General features: G+C 40.0%; 1 protein-coding gene across 6 annotated transcripts in view; it reads left to right on the forward strand.

Moving 5' to 3' along the window:
• The window catches only part of PEX5L (peroxisomal biogenesis factor 5 like), a 234,259-nt gene that overhangs the window by 191,355 nt on the left and 18,287 nt on the right, over positions 1–24,617 (forward strand). For all 6 annotated transcript variants that reach the window (XM_070406751.1, XM_070406753.1, XM_070406755.1 and 3 more), the window contains 2 exons: positions 21,116–21,232; positions 23,812–23,955. In XM_070406751.1, the coding sequence (XP_070262852.1) occupies positions 21,116–21,232; positions 23,812–23,955 (261 nt within the window). The remainder of the gene's footprint in view (positions 1–21,115; positions 21,233–23,811; positions 23,956–24,617) is intronic.

A 24,617-nucleotide genomic window follows, 5' to 3' on the forward strand; every position in this document is an offset into this window, starting at 1 on the left:
TTCCTGCTGCAGCAGTTTAAACCAGGGTGGGAAAAGGGACCGTCTAGTTATGATGGGCTTGGTTGTTGAATTCCTTGCACGAACTTATGTCACCAGCATCAGTCATTTTTCCATCCCAACTAAATTCTCTCATGACCATATCTTTACCTAACAAGTTCCTTGATAGTGAAGAGGAAATGCAAGATTTCTTACCACCATATTGCCCAAAGAATAGCATCCCTAGATATGTGTTCCTATAGAGTTCTTAAATACAGTATATTTTTAATCTTTTAACATTTTAATTGCTTTCTTTCACTTTCTTTCCAGATTTCCTCTGTACTTCTTCAGTGTTTTTCCCTTTTATTCATATATTTTAAAGTTAACAGATTTCAACAAAACTAATTGCAAGGGACATGTCACAAGACACATTCTGGGCAAACACTCAAGGTTCAGCTAAAACGACTGAAAATACTGCGCCATTTACAAAATAATTATTTCCCACGCTGAAAATATATGACTTAACACTCTTTACCATTGTACCCAGATTCAGGAAGGATGAATGACTTGAACATGAGCCCTCTTTTTATTTTTTCTTAAATGAGTTCCAGTTTTAGCCATTACACCAGCCCCAAGGCTAAATTTGTTCTTTGTATGACCATTCACCGTGAACCTTCCTTACATCTTACTCTGGCCATTCATTTGCAAGTGAAAGTAGAAACAGTTACCTGTCCTGGTTTCAGAACTCTGGTCTAGAACCCTGATGAAATCTGCCCTGTATGGAGGGGCTTGGTTCCACAACCCGGCTGGGTTACCTCTGTGCTGTGGCAGCAGCCGGCAGGCATGCCACAACTTTGAAATGTTTTGCCTCGTTGCTAACCAGGAGGTTGATTGAGCAGCATTGTGATCCGCTAAGATTATTTCAGTTCTTCATGATTTTTACAGGATCTTTAAATATTTTCAGAAGAACAGGAGCATTTTACAGAAAGCCGCTGGATTGATGCTGACTGCTAAGAAACCTTTATGACATAACTTGAACCATGCTGTATGCTTTATCTCCTCTACACCGATGGCCTCTAAACTGGTCCTGTGATGAGATGGCTATGTGTCTAAAGCTTCCCTTGTATAAAATATGGATGTGAAATGTACAGACAGAAGACATCTGCTTCAGTAAAATAAGCACAAAGCAGAGAGCGCTGAGCCGTGTTCCACCTTGTTCTGTGTTAGATACTGGTTTTCTCCCACCTCACAGACTATTTTTCCTGTCTCCTTTGTTGGTTCTTCCACTTGTATCTATCTTCTCAACATCGCAGAGCCACAGGGCACAGCCCTTGGTGCTCTTCTCTCCCCCTACATTGTCTCCTTAGCCATCTCTTTAAGTTCTGTGGACTTAAATAGTAACTATACCTTGTTGGCTCTCAATCTGATTTTTCCCAATCTGATTTTCTTGACCTTTTCCCAGAGATCCCTAATTGAATATCCAATTGCCTACTGATGATGCCACTTGAGTTTTAATCTCCATTGTGTACGTTAACATATCTAAAACCTCTTTTTAAAATATATTTTTATTGATTTCAGAGAAGAAGGGAGAGGGAGAGAGAAATAGAAACATCAATGATGAGAATCACTGATCAGCTCCCTCCTGCACACACCCTGACTGGGGACCGAGCCCACAACCTGGGCATTGCCCTTGACTAGAATCCAACCTTGGACCCTTCAGTATGCAGGCTGATGCTCTATCCACTGAGTGAAACCAGCTAGGGCTAAAACCTAACTCTTGATTTCCCACCACAAAGCAGTCCCCACCCTAGTTCAGTCATAACATCACAGTCTGCTCAGAACAAAACCTGAAAGGTGCCCTTTCTTCCTCTACAGCAGTGATGGCGAACCTTTTGAGCTCGGCGTGTCAGCATTTTGAAAAACCCTAACTTAACTCTGGTGCCGTGTCACATATAGAAATGTTTTGATATTTGCAACCATAGTAAAACAAAGACTTATATTTTTGATATTTATTTTATATATTTAAATGCCATTGAACAAAGAAAAATCAACCAAAAAAATGAGTTCGCGTGTCACCACTGACACGCGTGTCATAGGTTCGCCATCACTGCTCTACAGCCTCACCTCCAACCCAACAGAACATCCTGTTGGAATAACGTCCAAACGAAAGGAATTCAACGGAATCTATGATCAACCCTGTGCAAACTTTGCTCCACACCAGCAACATCCTGGCCCAAACTACTGCCACAGCCTCCTTCCTTGTCTCTCAGCTTCCTGTCTTGCTCCCTAGAGAATTCCAGGTTCTCTTCTCAGATGGTACATCAGATCCTATCACTTCCCTCCAATATTGGCAGTTAAATCTCCCAGTAGTCTCCCATCACAAATAAAATGAGATCAAAGTCCTCACTTATGGTCCATAGCACATGATCTGGCCCCTGTTATTATTCCCTCTTGTCCCTCCTCCCACCCCAATAAGGCATTCCAGCCACACTGACTTTTCTGCCCATTCATCCCAAGCTTATTCCCATCTTATTCCCAGGTAAGAGCCTAGAAAGACCTTTAAGAGGTCTTCCTTGATCAGCTTTTCAGGCAGAAGTCTTCCCTAAGTGTCCTATATAACTATTTCTTAAAGTGCTAACAACTTTTTGAAATTATTTATTTATGTATGTACTTTTTAGTACTTATCTGCTTCCTCCTGACTGGAAACTCCATGAAGAGCATGAATTTTTGTCTTATTTACTGTCCTCTCTCCACTCTCTAGATTGAGACACAGATAGATAATCACCAATTGTGCTACTGCAAATGAAGGAAAAGTACAGAAGTTATGTGAGTTTATGGTGCCTTGAGAAGTAGAGTTCAACCTTCTGTTGAATGTACCCAGAGAATCCTATTTATTTTCTTCAGTATAAGATGTTAGCACAATAGTGCTATTGCCACAATATCATAATTTGATAGGCTAGCACTCATTTGGACATATCTGTCCTATTTTCCTTAAGAAAACTTCACCAAGTGGCAAGTGTTTATGATTTTGCAAAAGCTTAACTGAAGGGTGTGTTCCATTTATGTAATGTAGTTTTGAGCTAAAGCACACAACCAGTATTGTCACCATTTGAAAAGCATAATGCTGAATTACAGTTTATTCAAAGAAAAAATAAAGTACAAAAATCTAGGGACAAATAAGTCTTTATTCAAAAACTATGTCAGTTGCTTTCTAATCTATACCTGATTTTGTAAACAAATTTGAATAGTCATCTGGAAACTGAAATTTTCCTGAATCTTTATTTAGAGTCAAATCTTTATGTTTTCTTACCTCAAGGCCAAAGGGAAAAGAACATTAGTAGCATTACATCATCACAGATGGCCTGCCAGAATGAATCTCTACCTTTTCTATAAGAGAGAGTAGATTTTTCTCTTCTTAAGGAGAAAGCCTCTTCCTTCAACAAGATCATCAGATTCTAGATTTGATGATTAGTTTAGAGACTATGGTCACCATAACAACCAATACCTTTAACAGCCTGTGTTGGAAAATTCTTTCTCCTTAAAAGCCTATCATTAGGGAACAAGCTACATCAGAACACTGAGGTGGTAGGGGAATAATGCTTTATATATGCTATATAAAGTACATACATAAAGTATATGAAATGAATCAATACATTGGTTAAATTTATTTATTTTTCTTTTTTTAATGCAATATCATATTAGTTTCAGGTGTACAACATAGTGATTAGGCATTTAAATAACCTATGAAGTGATCACCCAATAAATTTATTACCCATCTGATTTTATGCATAGTTATTATAATATTATTGACTACATTCCCTATGCTATTCTTTTTTTTAAAATATATTTTATTGATTTTTTACAGAGAGGAAGGGAGAGAGATAGAGAGTTAGAAACATTGATGAGAGAGAAACATCGATCAGCTGCCTCCTGCACATCTCCCACTGGGGATGTGCCCGCAACCCAGGTACATGCCCTTTACCGGAATCGAACCTGGGACCTTTCAGTCCGCAGGCCGACGCTCTATCCACTGAGCCAAACTGGTTTCGGCCCCTATGCTATTCTTTACATCACCATGACTATTTTGCAGCTACCAATTTGTACTTTTTAATCCCTTCCCCTTTTTCTCACATCCTCCCATCCTCCCTCCCATCTGGCAACCATCAAAATATTCTCAGTATGTATGAGTTTGTTTCTTATTTATTTGTTCATTTGTTTTTTTTAGATTCCAGATATAAGTGAAATTATATGGTATTTGTTTTTATCAATATATATCAGAAGCTTCAAAATGTTTGTACCTTTTGACCCAGCAACTCTTTAATAATCCTCAAGAAATAAACCACTCATATACAGAAAGACACATGCCCCAGGATATTTGATGCAAATTTTTGTGATAGCAATAATAGAAGATGAAACATACTAAGATAAATCTATATAATGAGATACTACAGGATCCTTAAAAATGATGTGATGGTTGTTTATTTACTGGCATGTAAATACATCCAAAATAAAAGGTTAAACAACCTCATGTACAGTAAGATTCCATTTTCACGAGTAAATAATAAAATGATTTGATTGAACATGAACTACTATGCTAAATATTTTATACATATTATGAAATTTAATCCTCACAACTTCCCTATAAAGGTTAGTATTTTTTGACTCCTTTTTAAAAATGAGAAAAATGAGCTCTGAGAAGGAAGAACTGGCCCTAAGACTGAGAGTTCATGAGTAATTGTTTTTATATGTAAACATAAGGGGGAAACCTAAAATAAGGTATACCAAAGTGCTCCCAGTTATTAGATCTAGGTAGTAAAATTACTAGGATTATTTTTTCTTTTTGTTCATCTATTTTTTCTAATTCACCTACAAGGAAAGAGTATTACATAACTTTATTTAAAAAAATTGTTTTTTAAGTATTTTATTTTTTTAAAATCACCCAGAAACAAATTCCTAAATGAAATAAAAGTCCTTTTCCTCTCACATTTTGAATGACTTTTAGAAAGTCTCCAAAATAGGCTCTTAACACCCACTTAAGTCTAGTTTGAAAGATTTGGATGATCCCTAATTTAAATACATTTTAATCCTCCTATTCCCGGCCATCTGGACAGTTAATAGGCTCTGCGGATTCCCATTTGAAAACAGAGCTTGTTTTTAGTTTATTGTCATTAAATACTTAGTTAACATGTGGGACTACAATTATCTCTGGAAACAACCTTTTAATTATTTAAATGTTGTGACAGTATAATTTAGATGCAACAATTGACCTTTATATTTCTCCTGAGTCAGCAATGTTCTTCAGATTCTAAATATCCTTATAAAAAATAAATCACAAACTCTTTCTCCATGAAAAAAAAAAGTCCCTAATGCAGTTTTGTCTTTACAGCACTTAAACTGGGTTGTTTGCTCTTGGCTACTTAGCAGCATCCATTGCTGACTGATATATTGTGTAGTATCTCTTTGGACATTTAAATCATACAAGAAAAGTGATATTATAAAATAACAACAACCACAATAATAATAATTACAATAATTATGCCCCCTGACTCTGGTGTAACTCTTCATGGTTTACAGAAAAATCTCTCAAAAACTTGAAAATGAAGAAAAGATTATTTGATTTGTCTGCAATCACAGCCTTATGTAGTGGTTGCACCAGGACAAGAGTCCACATCTTCTGACTTGTGATTCAAATACTTTGAACACCCCCGCCAAAAAAAAAAAAAAAAAAACAATTTCTTCTAGATGACTGTGAGATCCTTGAGGCAAGAACTGTCTTTTTCAGCTTCGTAGTCCAAGAACATAGACCTAGAACCAAGGTTTAATACACACTGAATTTATTTAAGCTACACAACCTAATCTCTGCCTGTTGTCCTGTAGATAGGCTTGCCAATTTGTCTTTTTGAGAACCAAAAGGGCCAAGAAATTCTGAAGTCTTGCATTCAGATTCTAAGAAATCATTTCAAATGAGGCATAGTTCTCTGAACTAAGAGGACACAGGCCACTGAACATCTACCCAATTTGGGGGTGGGGGGAGACAGTGGAGTAGGAAAGCACAGACTAGAGTCAAAAGACCTATGTTTAAATCTCAGTTTTGCACTATGAGTCATGTACTTTGGGCAAGTTATTTAATGTCTGTGACATCTGCTTCCTCGTTCATAAAAATGAAAATAATGCACAGAAACCCATTTGAGGAGTCAAATGAAATAGAGTGTAAGAAAGGGTACATCGCAGTAAGCTCGGAAACCATTCAGTAAAGATATTGCTACTACATATGTCTATTTTGCTGCCTATGGATTCTTCTAAGGTTTTTATGGTTTCCCATCTTACCTTTAAGTCCTTAACCATTTTGAATTTATTTTTGTGTATGGTGTAAGTTGGTGATCTAGTTTCATTTTTTTGCATGTATCTGACCAAATTTCCCAGCACCATTTATTGAAGAGACTGCCTTGACTCCATTGTATGCTCTTCCCTCCTTTGTCAAATATTAATTGAGCATAATGGCTTGGGAATAACAATATATTTTTAAAAAGAAGATCACCAATCCTCACCCTTCAAGGAACTCCTTTTGGAATCCATGATAGCTTCAGGTTGGCTTGCCCTTGGTGGCCCAGACCTGGTCATGGGAAGCACACATTCTTGACCATAAACTTCATGAATGGTCCCCTGGACCCTTCAATGTTAGCTGCTTTATAAGGATTATGGGTTAGATATTGGGGCGATATATGTATCTTTTTGCAGACCCTGCATAGGTAGTAAGACACCAATTGTTTTATTATATTTTCCTTCCTCTTTTTTTTTTTTTTTTTTTTGGAACCACAACCAAAGAGTTTCATTGTAACTTTCTACTATAGTTTCCTTCATTCCTGATAGAAAAAAAAAAGCTGGGTACACTATCTATGACCTTGTACTTCTAAACAGAATGAACTTGGTTTGTCTCAGGAAATTAAGTGACAAGAGACAAACAGAAGGGCTCTGTTCTGCTCTTTCCTCCAACCAAGATAATATTTGCCAAGCAACAGCATTGACTGATCCTTAATGCTAAGGACAGGTTAGAGCTGCAGAGCCGGATGAGGGAGACAAGGTTGCATGAATGAAAAGGGTGTAGAGTAGGAATTGGGAGATATGGGTCTGACCCTGGTTCGGTTATTAATAGGTAGTGACATTGGACAAATCACTGATGAAGGTCAAATAAGTTAATATATTTGAAAGCTCTTTAAAAGTTATACATATTCAAGGTGACAACATTTTTGCTCTTAGTAGGAAGCAATGCAGTTTTGTCACTAATCCTCTTATTTCTTTGCTTAGAAAATCTCTGATTCGCTCTTTCCTCTCTGTTTCCATTGTAATCACCCTGATCTCATCCCAGATTACTGCAGTAGCCTCCTAATTTATCTCTCTTCTGCCCCACCCCCCACAATTCATCCCCAGGAGGAGGAGGTGGATCAGATATTCCTAAAGCTTCTTACTTCCTGTTGTGATGCTGATTCTATAGGACAAAAAACAGGAAAAGAAAATGTGGCTGTTTCTTTCCCTATCCCACTCCCAGCCTTAGCCTTGGCCATGATTCAAATAAGGCATTTGACTTACCAGTTAAAGATTAGCTAGGTAGATAAGTAGATGGTAAGTGGGTAGGTGGGTGGGTGGGTAGGTATAAACGCATAAAATTGAGGAGAATGGGAAGCCGGCTAAGTGAAGATTCAGCTGTTTCCGTTTCAATAACTCTCCAAAGATGGTTTTCTTTACTGTTACAATGTATGACAGCGTATGTCTTTTTATTTTCATTTGCTTTCAATCCGTGGTGATCTGGCTCCCACCCCTATTCCATGGACGCTGTTCTGGGTGAAAGCATGACTTCATTACTAGTCACACTCACAGACGCCCTCCGTCCCAGTCTAATCTCTCACGTCCTCCACTAAAATTCTTTTCTGTTGGATTTTCTGACCCCACACTCTTCCTCCCTCTGGAGGGAGTTTTTTTCTCCTCTGCCTATTCCTTGTTCTCCAGAGCACAACACCCAGCAGCCTGCTCTCCACTCCTAACACCATCTCACTGGTTGAACACTTCCCCTTGTATGAGTCCAGTCAACATGCACATGCTGATGACTCTAAAATCCTCATCCCTGGCTCTGGTTTTCTTCCTGAGACCAAACCCACGCAGCACGCAGCCTAATCAACATCTATGCTCAGACACATCAAAGGCACTTTACACAGAACATACCCAGATCTGAGCTTTTCACTGTAACCCTACTTTACCTTTTCTGTTCCTCAAGTCAGAGAATGGGGTCCTCCAAGGAAAAGCTTCATCTCCTCACTCCCCACCCCCTCCCCAGTTTCTCTCTCCTTCCTACCCAACATCTATCACTCTCCCAACATCTAATCAAACACCAAGTCCTATTGATTCCACTAAATATCTCTCAAATCCACCCATTTCTCTCCATCTCCACTGCCAACACCCTATTCTGGTGGCATCATCTCTTATACAGACAACTCTAACAACTTTGGAACTGATCTCACTGCCTCCAAAGTGTAAAAATGGAATGTCCCACTTATTCCATTCTCTTCACTCAAGCAGAGAAAGCTCTCTAAAACACACATCTGCATGACCTTCTACACATTCTTACAGTCCAAACTCATTGACCTGTTTATGTAAGGTTCTTCATGATCTGGACCATTCTTGCTTCTACATCCTCAACCCTGACTCCCACCTTGATATCTACACTGGCATCATCATAAGTTATCAGTTCCTAGAATAGGCCATGTAATCCTCCTAGCTTTTTCACATGCTATCCCTCCTATCAGAAATGCTCTTTCCTCGCCCCATTACCTGCTAATTTCTCTCTTAGAGTCTCCATTGGTTTTCATTGCTTCCAGAAGATCCTAGAACTCCCGAGTCTAATTTGGGTTCCCCTCCTCTTTGCTTCTAGAGTACCTATTCTCCCCTTATCCTACAGTACTATACTGCATTTGTCTATGGTCCACCAGACTGCACACTCCAGTAGCAGGATTAGCATCTGTCTTATTCATTGCTATACCCATGACTAGAATATTGCCTGCTACATAGTAGGCTTGTCAATAACTTGGCTGAATGAGTGAATTAACTGTATAAGTATAATAGATAATAAATTACTTTGAGACGATGCTACTCTTCAAATTTTAGGAGTCATCTCAATAAAAAGATTATGTATGAAAAAATCAATTTTATAGACATTAGAAAAGCACTACTATCTTGTACACCTAAGTATTTCTTTTTTAAAACATTATGCCTGACCCTTCCAAATGTGTGCCTAATTACATAATAGCTCCCAAGACCAATACAATATATGTCATTTGTTAAAGTCCAACAATTCTTGCCAGTACAGTCTAATATAAATCCATCCATAGCCTCTTCTCCATTGTTTGGTAGGCTCTGTAGAAAAGAGTGCTACCATGGCAGATTTTTCTCCCAGGCCACGGAGTCGCTGGCCTGGCATTTTACTGGGCTTCTCTTCTGTGTTATGATGCCGGGTATGAGTCCGTTGCTGCCAAGAAGCTAGATGCAATGCCTAGTATCCTTGGCAGAGAAAATATTTCTCTAGTTCTATCCAAATTAATCCTCACAGGCCAATAAATCAAAACACAAGGAGAATGTGTGATAATTTTGACCATCTGGAAGGCATGGATGGGTGTAACAGAAACTACCTAGCTCCACAGTAGTTATGAACAGCTGGATATCAGCTCCAGGCAGCATGAACACATTCCCCTCCCCACTCCACCCAGAGATGAGATACTGCCACTTTGGTCCAAGGCAGGGGGCTCCTGGCTGTGTTTCAGAATCCTTGTCTTGCCCTTGAGTCAGCTAGTTTGATTTCAGTGTCAAAGAAAGCAGCTTCTGCGGTTTTCCTCCCTGTTATCTTCAAAGATTACAAACTGGATCTAGACTCTATCTTCACATCTAGTCAACTGTTGTGACCATCAATTAGTCAAAAAAAGGGGGGCAGGGGTGGAGGGGAGAAAGTCAAAATATCAGTACAATATGACCAATAAATATGAGTGATTTTTTAATTTGACTTGCCCATCAACATGACTGGCCCAATTTTTTCCCCATAATTAACCCTAAAGGATGGGGGGAAGGGTCACTGTGGAAGGTAGTGTCAACATTGGCATTAGATATAGCCAGTTGTTGAAAGTACGCCTTAGCTGATTTGGCTCAGTGGATGGAGCATTGGCCTGCGGACTGAAGAGTCCCGGGTTTGATTCCAGGCAAGGGCACGTGCCCGGGTTGTAGGCTTAATCTCCAGTAGGGGGCGTGCAGGAGGCAGCCACTCAATGATTCCCTCTCATCATTGATGTTTCTCTCTCTCTCTCTCTCTCTCTCTCTCTCTCTGAAATCAATAAAAATATGTTTTTTTAAAAAGAAAGCATTACATATGTCCCCCTTTTCCCTCATTGACCTTTGCCTCCCACCCCTGGCCTTCACCACCCTATTGTCTGTGTCCATGAGTTATACATATATGCATACAAATTCTTTGGTTGATTACCTCCCACCCCACCCCCAGCCTTCCCTCTGAGGTTTGGAAGTCTAGCAGGTAAAATTTTTTATCACCAGGTAAAATGTTGCAAAGGAAACTGCTTCTAAAACAATCTCTCTGGTGGCCTTGCCCTGCAGCAAAGGAAAGGAGAGGAAGAAGGAGCCTGTTTATATGCACAGACACCCTAAGCTTGCTTTAGTTGTAGCTGTATATGTTCCCCTGGTGCGTAGCTCAGTGCTTTACAGCAGCCATATCCCATTTTAACATGAGAAATCTGGGACATAGATTCGGTAACTTGTTCAAGGTCATAGCACAATTCAATGATGGAACTGAAATTCCAACCAGTCTAGCTCCAAAACTCCTACCCTTAACCACTATTCCCAATACAGAGAATGTTTGCATGTTTCTCAGATCTTGAAATAATTATAGAACTTAAACGTTGTTAGTCACCAGAAAATAATTTCTTTATCAAACTGTCTCTCTTATTTAAATTATTTTAAAATCAACGACAAGCCCTAAATGGTTTGGTTTAGTGGATAGAGTGTCGGCCTGAGGACTCAAGGGTCCCAAGTTTGATTCCAGTCAAGGTCATGTACCTTGGTTGCAGGCATATACCCAGTAGGGAGTGGGTAGGAGGCCGCTGATCGATGTTTCTCTCTATCCCTCTCCCTTCCTCTCTGTAAAATACTATATATATATATGACAACAACAATAAGGGAAATCAAAAGGTTGGGGGAGGAAAGGTTAGAAACTACCCAGAAATCCCACTACACTAACAAATTAACTGTTTTCATTTTCTCATGTTCTTCCCGTCTTTGTCTAATCTGTACATACAATTATATATAGTTTCAAAGGCCATTTTCAGTGACTAGTTAATATTGAAAAGATAAATGCATCAAATGAGTTGTCTTACCAAAAACATTCCAAAATTACTTTAATTCTTCTCTTCACATATTGGTTTTCATTTCCTTTTGTGGAAAAATAAAACAACAAAATCTTGAAGAATTCTGATTCACACAGCAGATGTGAGGATTCAAGAACCTGCTGGCTCACTGGAGATGAGTTTCATTGGAAACAGTCACATACACACAAACTGTGTGTGGTAAATGCCTATCCCTGCCAGTTTCTTAAGATTCACCAAATTCATCCCACCAACAATCTCTGTTTTCATGGACCTTTCTATGCTTATGCTCTGGGTCTCTACATCAGCATTTCCCAAGCTGTGTTCTGGAGAACCCTAATCTCTCTCTCTCTCTCTCTCTCTCTCTCTCTCTCTCTCTCTCTCTCTTTCTCTCTCTCTCTCTCTCTCTCACACACACACACACACACACACGCTCATTTGGGGTCATCTCTCTCTTAGATAGTTAGCATGTATATTAATGTATACTAACATTTGAAGGTCCTGGGAAGTCATGCAGCAAAGATCCTGTTGTTCACATTTATCCAGAATTTGCCAACTTGGCTACCTCCAGGAGCCAGGCAGGTAAAGTAATGGCCTGGCCTGGTGGTGTAGAGCAGCAGAGTCGCCTAAGATCATTGGAAAACACATATATAATTACATATTGTTTTTGTGATTAATCACTATGCTTTCATTATGTTCAATTTGTAACAATGAAATTGGGGGTCACCACAACTTGAGGAACTGTATTAAAGGGTCGCGGCATTAGGAAGGTTGAGAACCACTGACGTAGAGGACCACATGTGCCACCTGAGAGTGCTGCTTCCAGACATGTGGGCCTACTATTCACAGATCTTCATGAAAGGTCTGAAATCTGGGTGTTGAGGTGAGATTTTGTATCTAAGCTTAGGAGGGAAAACGTCTCTTGGCTAGATCTGGCCTATAGGTGTAACCTAAAGCCTCTCAAGCTGTTTGACCACAGCACTCTTCGTTCCCAGTGTGCCCTCTGAGGGATGCTGCGGCTCTCCATTACCACCAGCCCTTTGAGGAAGGCCTGTCATTAGGTCCCTTCTCTGCACCTCACCTTCCTTCCCTGCTCTATCCTCTGACCCCAAGTGTGTTCCAGTTACTCTGGATATGTAATAAGTTATTCCAACACATATGGCTTAAAATAACAATGTTTATTTTGCTTCAAAAATCTGTAATCTGTGTAGAGCTGGAAGGGGATGGTGCCTCTTTGGTGCATAGGTGTCAGCATGGCTTGAAGGCTGGCGTGCGGATTCTCTGAGGCACTGTCACTCACAGGCAGACAGCCGGTGCTGGTGGTCACTGAGACATTAGCTGCACGGATGCCAGGACACCAAAATGGCCTTTCTCTGAGGCCTGGGCTTCCTCGCAGCCTCGTTGCTAGATTCCAAGGGTGTGTCCAGAAAGAAAGAGGGAGGCAGAAGCTGTATCGCCTTTTAGGATCTAGTCTTAAAAGCCACACCAGGTCACTGTCATCACATTCTGTTTGTCACAGGAGTGGCAAGGTTCTGAGGAGGACGGGGACCAGGAACACTGCTGTAGCCATTTCACAAGGTGCATTATGCCGTAACAGGGAAGAGTGAAATGTCTTGAATTCTGGCTCTTTTTTACCAGGATAGCGTGCCTTTGAGCAAGCAATTTCATCTCTTTTTGCATCCTTTGTTCACCCTATCCTGAATTACAGTCACCCCTGTTTTTACTTTATCATTGGACAGTGAGCTTCCTGGGAGTGGCATCCATATAGGTGGTTGGTTTTGTTCTGTGTTGTTTAATAGTCCTATCAATCACAGCACAAACACATAGTTTGGGTTTAGTAAATATTTCCAATACTTTCTTTTTTAAAACTGCTAAAGAGTTTCCCAGTAACTATTCACTACCCATAGAAACAGCTGAAGGAGAAGAAACCCCCTGTGGAACCGATTCACACTACCAATCCTTTATCGCATGACATTGTCACATGGAACAGGCTCAGACCCCAGGACCCTCCCCATCTCCTCATGCCTGTGGTCAAGTAGCCCTGTAGTCACACGCTGCTAGTTGCCCAAAGAGCAGGCCTCCAAGCCATTAAACAAGAAGGCATGTCTAACCAGAGGCAACCGGAAAATCTATGCTGAGTGCTAGTACCAAGAAATAAACAGCCTCTGAGATGTTGACCCCATGAAACCTTACTCCCAAAGTGGCAGCAAACCCAGGCTTGGTCTCCAAACCTCTGGTTCCAGAGCATCTTAAGGCCAGCTCTTTGTTGTGAATACAATTACCGCTGGAATCATAGACATAGATACAGTCATGTGAAACTCCAGTCCTAGCAAGGCATTTGTTTGCTAATGAGTAGGCTAATGACCCTGCCCATTTGGATAACAGGTTTGCTCACTGTGTTTTAATACTCCATTCCTATTTGCCCCTCGCCAGAAAAGGAAGGAAAGAACAGAAAGCTAACTACCTTAGATTCTCTGTTAGAAATGGCTCTTGGTTTCCTTCTGACATCCTGCTCAAGGCTTGTGTTGTATTATTCCCAGCCTCCTGTGTCCTTTCCTCTCCTTCCCATCATTTCCAATTTCTCTTACCCACGTTTCTGCAGCTAACCTGCTGGCACGTTGTTTGGAGAGAGCCTCTGGCTACTTGCCCAGTGCCTGCCAACATCTGCAGTGATGGCAGCTCCATTAAACAAGGAGGCATGTCTAACCAGAGGCAACCGGAAAATCTATGTTGAGTGCTAGTACCAATATTTTTGGTTTCCAACACTTCTGAACCACACAGTTTACAGTTTGTGGGATTGCATCCTCTCTCTATCTTGGGAAATATTCTTTTTCACTTACAAATATAAAATAGCTTTAACTATTTCAGCCAGTTCCTTAGTTCTTAAATGTTTCAAGTTCTAAGCACTTTATAGACATTGTTCCACTTAATCTGCACAAACACCCTGAGAGACTTTTTACATTTTATAGATGAGGAAACTGAGTCAAAGAGGTGAACTGAGTTGAAGAGGTCATGTGACAAGGGATACAGCCAGATTCCACCCTGTTCTAGCTGATGTCAAAGCCCATGTTTTTTTGTCCTTATACTGTTTAGGTTGAGAAAGGGCACCCATGACAGATCCACTTCTTATCTCATTGAGATTTTATTCATTTTGAGCCTTCCTGTTTACTCAGTAAGTCAATTCATTAATAGTGTTACAACCAGAGACCTTTGGGTTGTAAGAGAATGCAGAATTTATTGGGTCAAACCTCCAGCTAATCTGTGAGTCGTCTTTACAAACACTCCTCGCATTGGTTATTCTGTCTGTTTCTGAAGACTTCTAACATTGGAGCATCCATCCTGAGGAGGAAGCAGCCCACTCCATTTTCAGGCAGCTTCGTATCACATTTGATAAAAGTCTACTCCCTGGAACTGCCATTCACTCTTCTTAATTCTCTTATCTGCACAACAAGGCTAAGCTGGCTTGCTCAGCTCTCGTCACCCCTCAGAGCCCTGCTTTCCTAGGTAAATCGCTTCATAAACAGAGTTACTCTTGCACTTTCACTCTTGCCTGAGTTACTCATTTGTCAATGACCCCTCACTCCATGGGACACCCAGGCTGCACCCAGAGTTCAAACTAATTCTGACCAATTCACATTCTATCCCATCCTTGAGCAGGGTGCTTCACATTTATGATTGCAGCCACAGGTTGAATGTCTTCTTTGGGCAGCCATATGGAACCCTTAACTACTACTGAGCTTAGTCAACAAGAGATGTGTTGAGTGGGAAGAGCTTAGCCAGTCTTCACCAGCCTGGGCTGCTGGATCTCAGAGCAATGAGGTCCCAAACTGACTGCACATAATTTCACTTCAACACTTACCCAGCCTTGCATAGTGATTTTTCATTCCTCACCATGCAAGGTGTGCTGTCTTTTGTTTTGCACATATAGAAGGACTGGTTGGTTGGTTGTTTTTTTAAAGTTCTGTCCAGTAACAGCTAATCAATGGATATCTAAAGAGGCAAAAAGACAGACTGGTGCAGCCACTGTGGAAAACAGTATGGAGTGTCCTCAAAAAATTTAAAATGGAACTTCCATTTGACCCAGTGATCCCACTTCTAAGAATATATCCCAAGAAAACACAAACACCAATCAGAAAGGATATATGCACCCCTGTGTTCACAGCAGCACAATTTACAATAGCTAAGGTTTGGAAACAGCATAAGTGCCCATCAGCAGATGAGTGGATTAGAAAAGAGTGGTACATCTACACAATGGAATACTATGCCGCTATTAAAAAGAAGGAATGTTTACCATTTGCAAGATTATGGAAGGAACTGGAGAGCATTATGCTAAGTGAAATAAGCCAGTCAAAGAAAGATAAATATCACATATCTCACTCATTTGTGGAATATAATGAACAACATAAACTGATGAGCAAAAATTAGAACCAGAGACACAGAAGCATCGAACAGACTGTCCAACCTATGAGGGAAGGTGAGGGGTGAGGGGGTAAGAGATCAACCCAAGGACTTGTATGCGTGCATATGAGCATAACCAATGGACACACAGTAGGGGGTGAGGACGTGTGCTAGGGGGTGGGAACGGCCAGGGAGAGGTCAATTTGGGGGGGGGGGGGGGGGGGAAGGAGACTCATGTAATACTTTAAATAAAAAAGAATTTAATTTTTTTTTTAAAGAGGCAAAAAGAAAGTGAGATTTCTGACAGGCAGAAATGGCATATAGTCTCACACAGATCAGTCCTTGCACAGCACAACTCCAGGATCATTCTAATCAGCAGTTATGTTTGACCACAAAGTTTAAAATATTTCTGTTTTAACTCAAGGATGACCAGAACAGACTGGTGAGTGGGAAGTGATAATATGTTTCTATCTTTAAAATGTCCTGGTTCTAAACTAAATTACTTATTTTCTTATTCTTTATTATAATTAATATTTAATTTTGTCATTATTTTCATATAAATTTTTATTTTCTAGTTTTACAATCAAAAACTGAAGGGAAAATGTCAAATATGCTTTGGGGAAAATGCTTTAAAGTATAATTTTTCGAGATCAGTGAACACACTCCCTTTCCCCTTATGCTGATCTTCTGAATCATAGACAACGAAGCCTCAGCTATTTAGCTAATAAATCCAGTCTTCTCAATTTACAAATAAGAAAAAATAATGTACAGATGGATTAAAATGACTTGCTTAAGTTCACAGGGGTAATGGCAGTTTCTAGTGCATACCTCTCTTGTTCTAAACCACTAACACTGAATATGTGTTGAAGGAATTCAGAGAGGCAAGAAATTGCTCTAGTGTGGGAACATTGGAGGAAGTAAAACTAAAAAGGCATCACCATTTTTAACCACTTTTTCACCAGAATAACACATGCTAGTAATAGAAAATTTGGGAATTATTGAAAGTACAAGGAAAGGTGATGGATGCAAATTATTCATAATCCCATCCCATGAAAGCAGTGCTATTGGTGCTTCCCCGGCATGTTATTTGCTGTTTTCTACCATTGTGATCATATTACTTATCAAGAAACATTATAACTCAAAAGCTAGTCCAGGTTATAAGAAGCTCTTCATAAGTACCATTTTAATTGCTTTATAACAGTCCATTTTTGCCACAACATTCTTAACTTTCCTCCTCTTTTTTAATAATTAGAAGGGGAAGATGTATATGACTAATGGAAAGATATCTGGAAACGAATATGTAATTAAAATACCAAATACAGATATTTGATCTTTGATATTGTGGGTGATTTTCGTTCATTTTATATATATGTGTGTATATATATATATATAGCTTTCAATGCTGGAAAAACACTAACAAGAACACCTACTTTTATTGAGCATTTACCATGCGCTATATGCCACATTTACATTTTCTCATTTAGTCCTCATAACAAGTAACCAGGATCACTATTATATATCTTCCTTTTAAAGCTAAGGAAAATGAAAAAAAAAAAAAAAAAAAAAAAAAAAAAGCTAAGGAAAATGAGACCTGGAGAGGTAATAGTACTTGCAGAAGGTTAGTGATGGAGCCAGAATCTGTTCCCAGGTTCGTCTGAGGAGAGAACTGCTGTTTTTTTTTTTTTTTTTTTAAATTTCTTATTGAATTTATTGGGGAGACATTGGTTAATAAATTTATATAGGATTCAAGTATACAATTCTATAATACATCATCTGTATATTGTATTGTATGTTCACCACCCATAGTCAAGTCTCCTTCCTTCACCATTTAACCTGTCTTTGCCCTCTTCTCGTACCCTGTTTCAAATTCAAATTTAAACCAAATAAAATTGGGGACAAAAATGTCCAAAAACTGCACTGGCCGGTGGGGTTCAGTTGGTTAGGCTTCCTCCCATGCACCAAAGAGTCACCAGTTCCCTCCAGTTCAGGGCACATTCCCAGGTTTCCTGCTTGATCCCCTGTAGGGGGCGTGTGCAAGAAGCAGCTGCTCGATGTATCCTTGTCACTTCAATGTTTCTTTCCCTCTCCCTTCCTCTCTCTTTATGTTTTATGTTATTAATATTTTTAATATATATTTATTTATTTCAGAGAGGGAGGGAGAGGGAGAAGGAGAGAGAGAGAGAAACATCAATGATGAGAGAGAATCATTGATTGGCTGCCCCTTGCACACCCCACATGGGGGAGAGAGCCTGCAACTGGGGCATGTGCCCTGACCTGGAATTGAACAGTGACCTCCTGGTTCATAAGTCGGCACTAAACCACTGAGCCATGCCGGCCAGGCCCCTTCCTGCCGGAAGCCGGTCCATCCTTGCTGCTTGACACAGTCGCTGCAGGAAAGAAACATCTGCACAGCATATGTTTCAATGGACCTGGCATATATAGCATACTGGAGAACTGCTGTTTTTAACCATCATACTGCATAGCCCAAGTTTTTAAGAATACCATTGATATCATCAGAAAGCTATTTTTGAAAATGAAAATGGTTTGCAACAATAGCTCATTTCTGGTATAAGCATATAACTTATTACCTGTGGAATATTAAAAAAAAAAAAAAACAACCTGCCAAAATATCAGGACAACTAAGAAAATCATCAATATATTAAATCCCCTCAGTCCTGTCTAGAATGTTTAAAATTCAAATATGTCTCGGGTTTCTTGAAACTGATTAGAAATAGAAAAAAGCAGCAGTGTTAATTGCGGTTAGGTGAATGAAGTCTGGATTTTGAGGCTGGATGAAAATTGATTGTGTTAAAAATAGTCTTCTGTAATTAAATGAAACTGTGCTGTGCACTCTAATTAGTCAGAACTTATTCTAAGTGGTAACAGTAAGGCCTGGTGTGTATCATTAAATGAGAGCCGGGCAGCGCCCCCCCCCCCCCCCCCACCGCCCCCTGAGCTGAGGTTCCTCTGATGCCCACAGTAGTTTTATTTATGCACCCCCTGCTCGCATTTAAAACTGCAGGAAAGGTGATGCATCTTTTTATAACCCAGACGCACACATTATAAAATCTTTCTCGTTCCTTCCTTCAAAAGACTTGTAATCGCTTTAAATTCTGAAGAACCTCAATAGGGGAACAAGTAACTGCCTTAAAAAGTACTGGAAGTCATTGGCACTTCACATTACCCACCAGGGGGCTTGGGAAAGTCAGTAAACATTGTAAAGTTCACTTGACAGATTTCTGTCAGCAGCTATGAAGACAGGATGAGCCTGCATCTTTGAAAAGCTATTCAAGGCAGACAATGAGACTCCAAAAACATTTCTCCTAACTCCTTAGTATCTAAGTGTTCAGGTTTCATGGTACTAAAAAGGGAAAGCTAGTGTATTCTTATTCTTGTTTTTAACCTTTATTATTGTAAAATTAATGCAAAATCAGAAAATTCAGAAAGTATGGAAAAATGTAAAGAAACAGGAGAAGCATCACCCATCGTCCCTTCATTCAAAGAGATTACTCTTAGCGTGGTAGCATATTTCCTTCAAGTAGTTTATCTAGCCATTGCCTTTGTATACCTGAGAGCATTCTGTTTGCACAATTTGGTGTTCTACTAAAACCACTCATTGTAAAAGAAATTTTGAATTTTATTCCCAATTTTAACCTGGATGCGACGTGGTCATTCCATGTGCTTCCAGCATCCCAATCATAGATTCTCAAGATGCCTGCTGCCCTGAGCCTTCGTTGAAGGGAGGCCCCCACTGAGCACTGTGGTAGGAATGAGAATTCTGGATACGATAAAGGAAGAGAGCAAGATCTACTATTTATTTAGTAGCCTGGGATTAGTCACATTGTGTTTACCTTTATTCCCTGAACATTTGTATGCAGAAGAAATAAGGTTATATCTATCATTCCAAGCAACTTTGAAGAGTTTCCGCCACAGCACCACCACCACCAGGCATGAGGGTGGTGTGGAAGGTGAGACTGGGAGGATTCAAAGGCGAAAAGCAACCTCAAATCAAGTTGATGGTGTGTCAACAAGTCACAGGACTTAGAATCACAGAAATTGAGATTTGCAGCTAGAGTATGGATCTCAGCCCCAGACTTGGGTGTTCAGGAAATTTCCATTCTTTGTTTTCTTTAAAAGACAATAAGATGGTTTCCAAGCATCTCTCTTGCCACACTGGGAAGTAATTTAGTCTCAGACACCAAATCTGGGAAGCGTTTGTGCTGCCAGAAAACAAGGATGATCTTCACTTTCTTATTTGCCTTGCTGCTGCTAACAGCCAGCCAAGCCCCAAATGGCTCCTTAAAATCCAATTTTTTCTCTATTTCCCTGACACATGGAGATGAGAGTTCAAGTCAGACCTCTCCCCCAATCATCCCCTCTGTCATCCCTTAGGAGGTCAGTCTAATTTGCTAGGGAAATACCTAAAAACTAAGCACCAGCCTCTTACTCATCTCAGAACCTACCACCTCTTCTCTCCCCACCCCTGGGTAGTTCCCCTTCCTCTCTTAAGTTCTTTAAGGCACTTGCCCCTTTTTCCTCTCCCAGGACACCTAAGCCAACCTGGAACAGATCTTGGAGAAAATTCTGCCTCCATCCAGAGCACAGATCTCCTCTGAAGTAAAAACAGGTTTCCCTTTTGAAAGATGTAAAAAAAAAAAAAATCAAAAAACAAACAAACAAGAAAACCTATAAGAAAAAAGTGATATTTTTTTAATTATCCTTCCATAGAAAAGACCTTGAAGATGACTCAGTCAAGTTCACAAAGACAGGGTCCTTCATTCTTTAGCATCAGGAGGCTAGGTTTGTCGTAAAGTGATAAGCCTGACCTTGGAAGCCAGACTAGGAGTCAAATCTTGTGCAACCCTAGCTTTGTGACCATAGCCTTCTAGGAGCACATTTCTCTCAGCACAGTGCATGGTGCAGAGTTGGATCAACTAATATTACTTTTCTTTGTCCATTATCAACTGCCTCACCAAGTCACTGCCTAGCCAGTCCCAAAGCTGTTGCTCTAGCTCCTCATATCCTAGGAGCAACTGGAGGAAAGGCCACCCTTCCTAAAACCTGTGTCTGGTACCCACACTTGAAATTGGTCAAGTAATGTATTTTTAGCTGAATTTGGTCTAAATGATCCAGGGCCTTCAGATGATAGCGATTTTCCTGCTGGGGAAAGTCACAGTTCATTCAGTTCAACACTCTGACCACTGAGGACCCCCCAGAAACTCTTCGACTATGAGTATCATTTTGATCCATAAGGAAAACTGTCTTTCTGGAAATAACCCAAACGATCGAGCATGCTCTTAAATCCATCTCTCTTGATTTTTCCTGTCTCCTAGTCAGATACAGAGTTTTGGGATAAGATGCAAGCAGAATGGGAAGAAATGGCCCGGAGGAACTGGATATCCGAGAACCAAGAAGCCCAGAACCAAGTTACAATTTCAGCTAGCGAGAAGGTGACCAATTCTCTTATACATGCTGACAGGTTTTCTCAATCTCTCTGAATCATATAATTATACATTAGTTGGTAATCATTTTGTGAAAAAAATCTAAGAATCAAACAGACAATTTAATATCAATCAGATCTAGGAGAAATTCTGGTAGATGAAAGCAATATAATCAAACAATGTGTCAGAGCAGCAAAGCTGGAATGGAATACCCTTATTTTTATCAATGTTGATACAGACAGTTTGGCAGTCAACTACAGCTTGGATCCTGACTGCTTGCCTAGCTGACTTTCAGGGGGTGTTAGAACAAGACCTGGGCTAGTCCCACAATGCTTTCTGTCAGTCAGTCCCATGAGCCACATAGATGAGCTGACAGAAGTGATATTAATGGGCAGGGGAATGAAGCAGGGCTTAGGACTGTATCTCACAAGTAGTCATTATACAGCTAGCAAAGAAACTCAGTGGAAAAGGTAGCCTTCACACAACCAGGTCAAGTCCCAAGGGGATCCCTCAGAGATATTTCCCTGACAGGAGCTCCAGCAAATGCGAGTGCAGTGACCAGCCAGCCAAATTACCCATGAGGTCCCAGTTGCCCTTGGATTTGTGCTTTTAAAAACAGTTGGGGAGGGGAGGGCTTGAGAAATAAGTTTAAATGACTTGAAAGATAAAAAGATATGTGGAATTTTCTTATACTGGGGAGGGGAATCAGATATAGTATATGCTTGTATTGTGATTTTGGTGGAGGAAGTCTCAATAATATTTAGTTCTGGATAATTTCCATGATAGTTCAATCCAACAAATATTTATTTGTGTCTACTCTGCACTAGCTACTAGGGAAATGATGATTAATAGTCTCTGATCTTAGGGGATTTTCAATCTACATAGTCATTAAAATGTCTTTCTCTTCTTCATATTCTGTGTCCCTCAGTAGGCCAGGCAATCTCATAAACTTGGAACAACCCTCTCATTAAGAATAACTGTCTTTTCTACAAAAAAAAAAAATCAAAACTAAGTAAGAAGAAAGAACATTGATGCAGAACATCAGACTCTAATTACAGATGCCTCCCATTTCTATCCCTCCCCCCCCCCCCACCCCTTTGAACTACAGTCCTTGAACCTGAGATATGGCTAGGACCCTGAGCCCCACACTCCTGGGACCCCATATCCGCAACACAATTACATAAGCTCAGTGGCTTTTGATAAGGTTTTGTCTTTCTGAAGGTCTCCATTTGATCTATTTTAAAACCTCAGTAGCATCATCAACAGACTAGCTTAATTATATCTATCAAATTAGAAATATTTCATTATAATCCATGTAGCTAACATTGCAATAAATAATGTCTCTCAGGGACTTCTGTTGAGAGTTTAAATTGGGACATACTTTCTCAAGAACAATTCAGCTACACATATCAAGGGCCTCAAGATAGTTCATAGCTTTAGCCTAATAAATCTCTCTAGAAGTCTATCTTAAGGTAATAATCAATGCACACAAAGATTTGAGCATGAGGCTTTCACTGTAACTTTATTTATGAAAAAAAAATGAAAATAATCTGAAAGCCCATCAATATGGTTTGACTAAGTAAATGTTAATATAAATAATTATAATAACTAAAACGAAGTGGGGCTTACACTGTAAAACTGCACCGATAGCATGAGCTTATTTGTTTAATGTGTATAGTCATAGAAAAACACTAGAAGATTATTCGTACATTCTGCATTGTTTAAATTTTTACAATGAAAGAAGATCTATAACTTTAAAACATGCATTCTCAGTGGGCAATATAGCCAGCAATGGGGCATACACTGGTTTGAGGAGTGGGAGGACAAAAGAAATCTTAGATATGACAATGGTTTATAACCCTCAGAAGGGCCACAGTGCATAAACAGATGCACAGTATGCGGTATTAACACTTCAGGGGACTGAGTGGGAGCATGTAGCAAAAATATATGCAAAAACTCAGTATTTTTGCAATCTTGGGGAGCAGGGCAGGGGATGGTTAAAACAAAATGAACAAAAGAAATATTAGAATGAAAACAAACTCCAAAATGTTAGCAGTGATCATATTTAGGTTGCGGCATTTTGGGTACGTTTTATATTAGTCAATGACAAAATCTACAAAATCTAAAGTGTATGCAATGAAAATGTACATTCATAATAAGAAAAAAAACAGTAATTTAAATTTAAATGGTTAATTTTATGTTATGTATATAAAATAAAATTTCACCACAATAAAACATACCTCAGTTGGGTGTTGGGGAGATGAGAAGAGATAAACCAAAGCACTTATATATTACTTAGTACATAGCCCATGGACACGGGCAATAGTGTGGCAAAGACCTGAGGGGGTGGGTAAGAGCTGGGAGGGGGGGGCTAAAGGGGGGAATGGGAGACATCTGTAATACTATCAACAATAAAATATATATATTAAAAATAAATAAAATAAAATAAAATGTTCAAAAAATAATTGAAAAGAATTTAATTGCAATGAAATTAATTACACGCTTTAATTTAAATTCTAAAAGAGCTTACTGCATGTGAGAATGAGGAGATAAACCGATGGCTCTGTGTTGGCCCTTCTGTGTTGTAGGGCTATTACTTCCACACTGAGAACCCCTTTAAGGACTGGCCCGGCGCCTTTGAAGAAGGCTTAAAGAGGCTGAAGGAAGGGGACCTCCCAGTCACCATCCTGTTCATGGAGGCCGCGATTCTTCAGGACCCGGGAGATGCAGAGGTGTCTTTCCCCCTCATCCTGCCAGGCTCAGAGGGGGGCTGCACGTGCTAGTTGAGGGACAGAGGGTGACACAGAGCTCTACTGGTGGCATTTTCATCAAGTAACGGTTCCCAAAAGAGTTAGCCTGGTGCAGTGTGATATAAACTGTTTTCTAACCAAATCTGCAATATCTATCTATGGTGCCACAAAAGAAAGGGTGGAGAAAAGAAATGAAAAACTAAAATTGCCTACTTGGAAGCTCGGCAGCGGTATTCAGGGGGGCAGTGTGCTGCCTTGTCTGGGTCTAGAGACACCCTCTTTCCCCATTGATTTACTCCCTCCACATTTATTGAACACACACTCCGTCCCCGGACTTGTGCCCCACACTAGGCTCAGATCCCTGAAAGGCCGGAGAAATGGAACAACTGAAAAGACGGGTCAGTGGTCTATCCGGAGGGGCAAGTAAACAAACCAGTGAAGTATAATAAATGCAAGTGCACAGGAGGCGAGGAGAGCAGACAGCAAGACACTGACTCAGCCTTCCCCGCTAAGTGGATCCAAAGCTGAGTTTTCAAGGAGAGAGGATTCATTAAAGACAGCAGGGGAGTGGAGTTGTTGTTTAGAGGAAATGGTTCTTGGCTGAGCAGAGGGACCTGAAACATTAGGTTAGGGGATGAAGGGGG

Source organism: Myotis yumanensis, unplaced genomic scaffold (assembly GCF_028538775.1).
Source record: "Myotis yumanensis isolate MYYU_CA2020_CCGP unplaced genomic scaffold, mMyoYum1.0.hap1 SCAF_2, whole genome shotgun sequence".
Lineage (NCBI taxonomy): Eukaryota > Metazoa > Chordata > Mammalia > Chiroptera > Vespertilionidae > Myotis > Myotis yumanensis.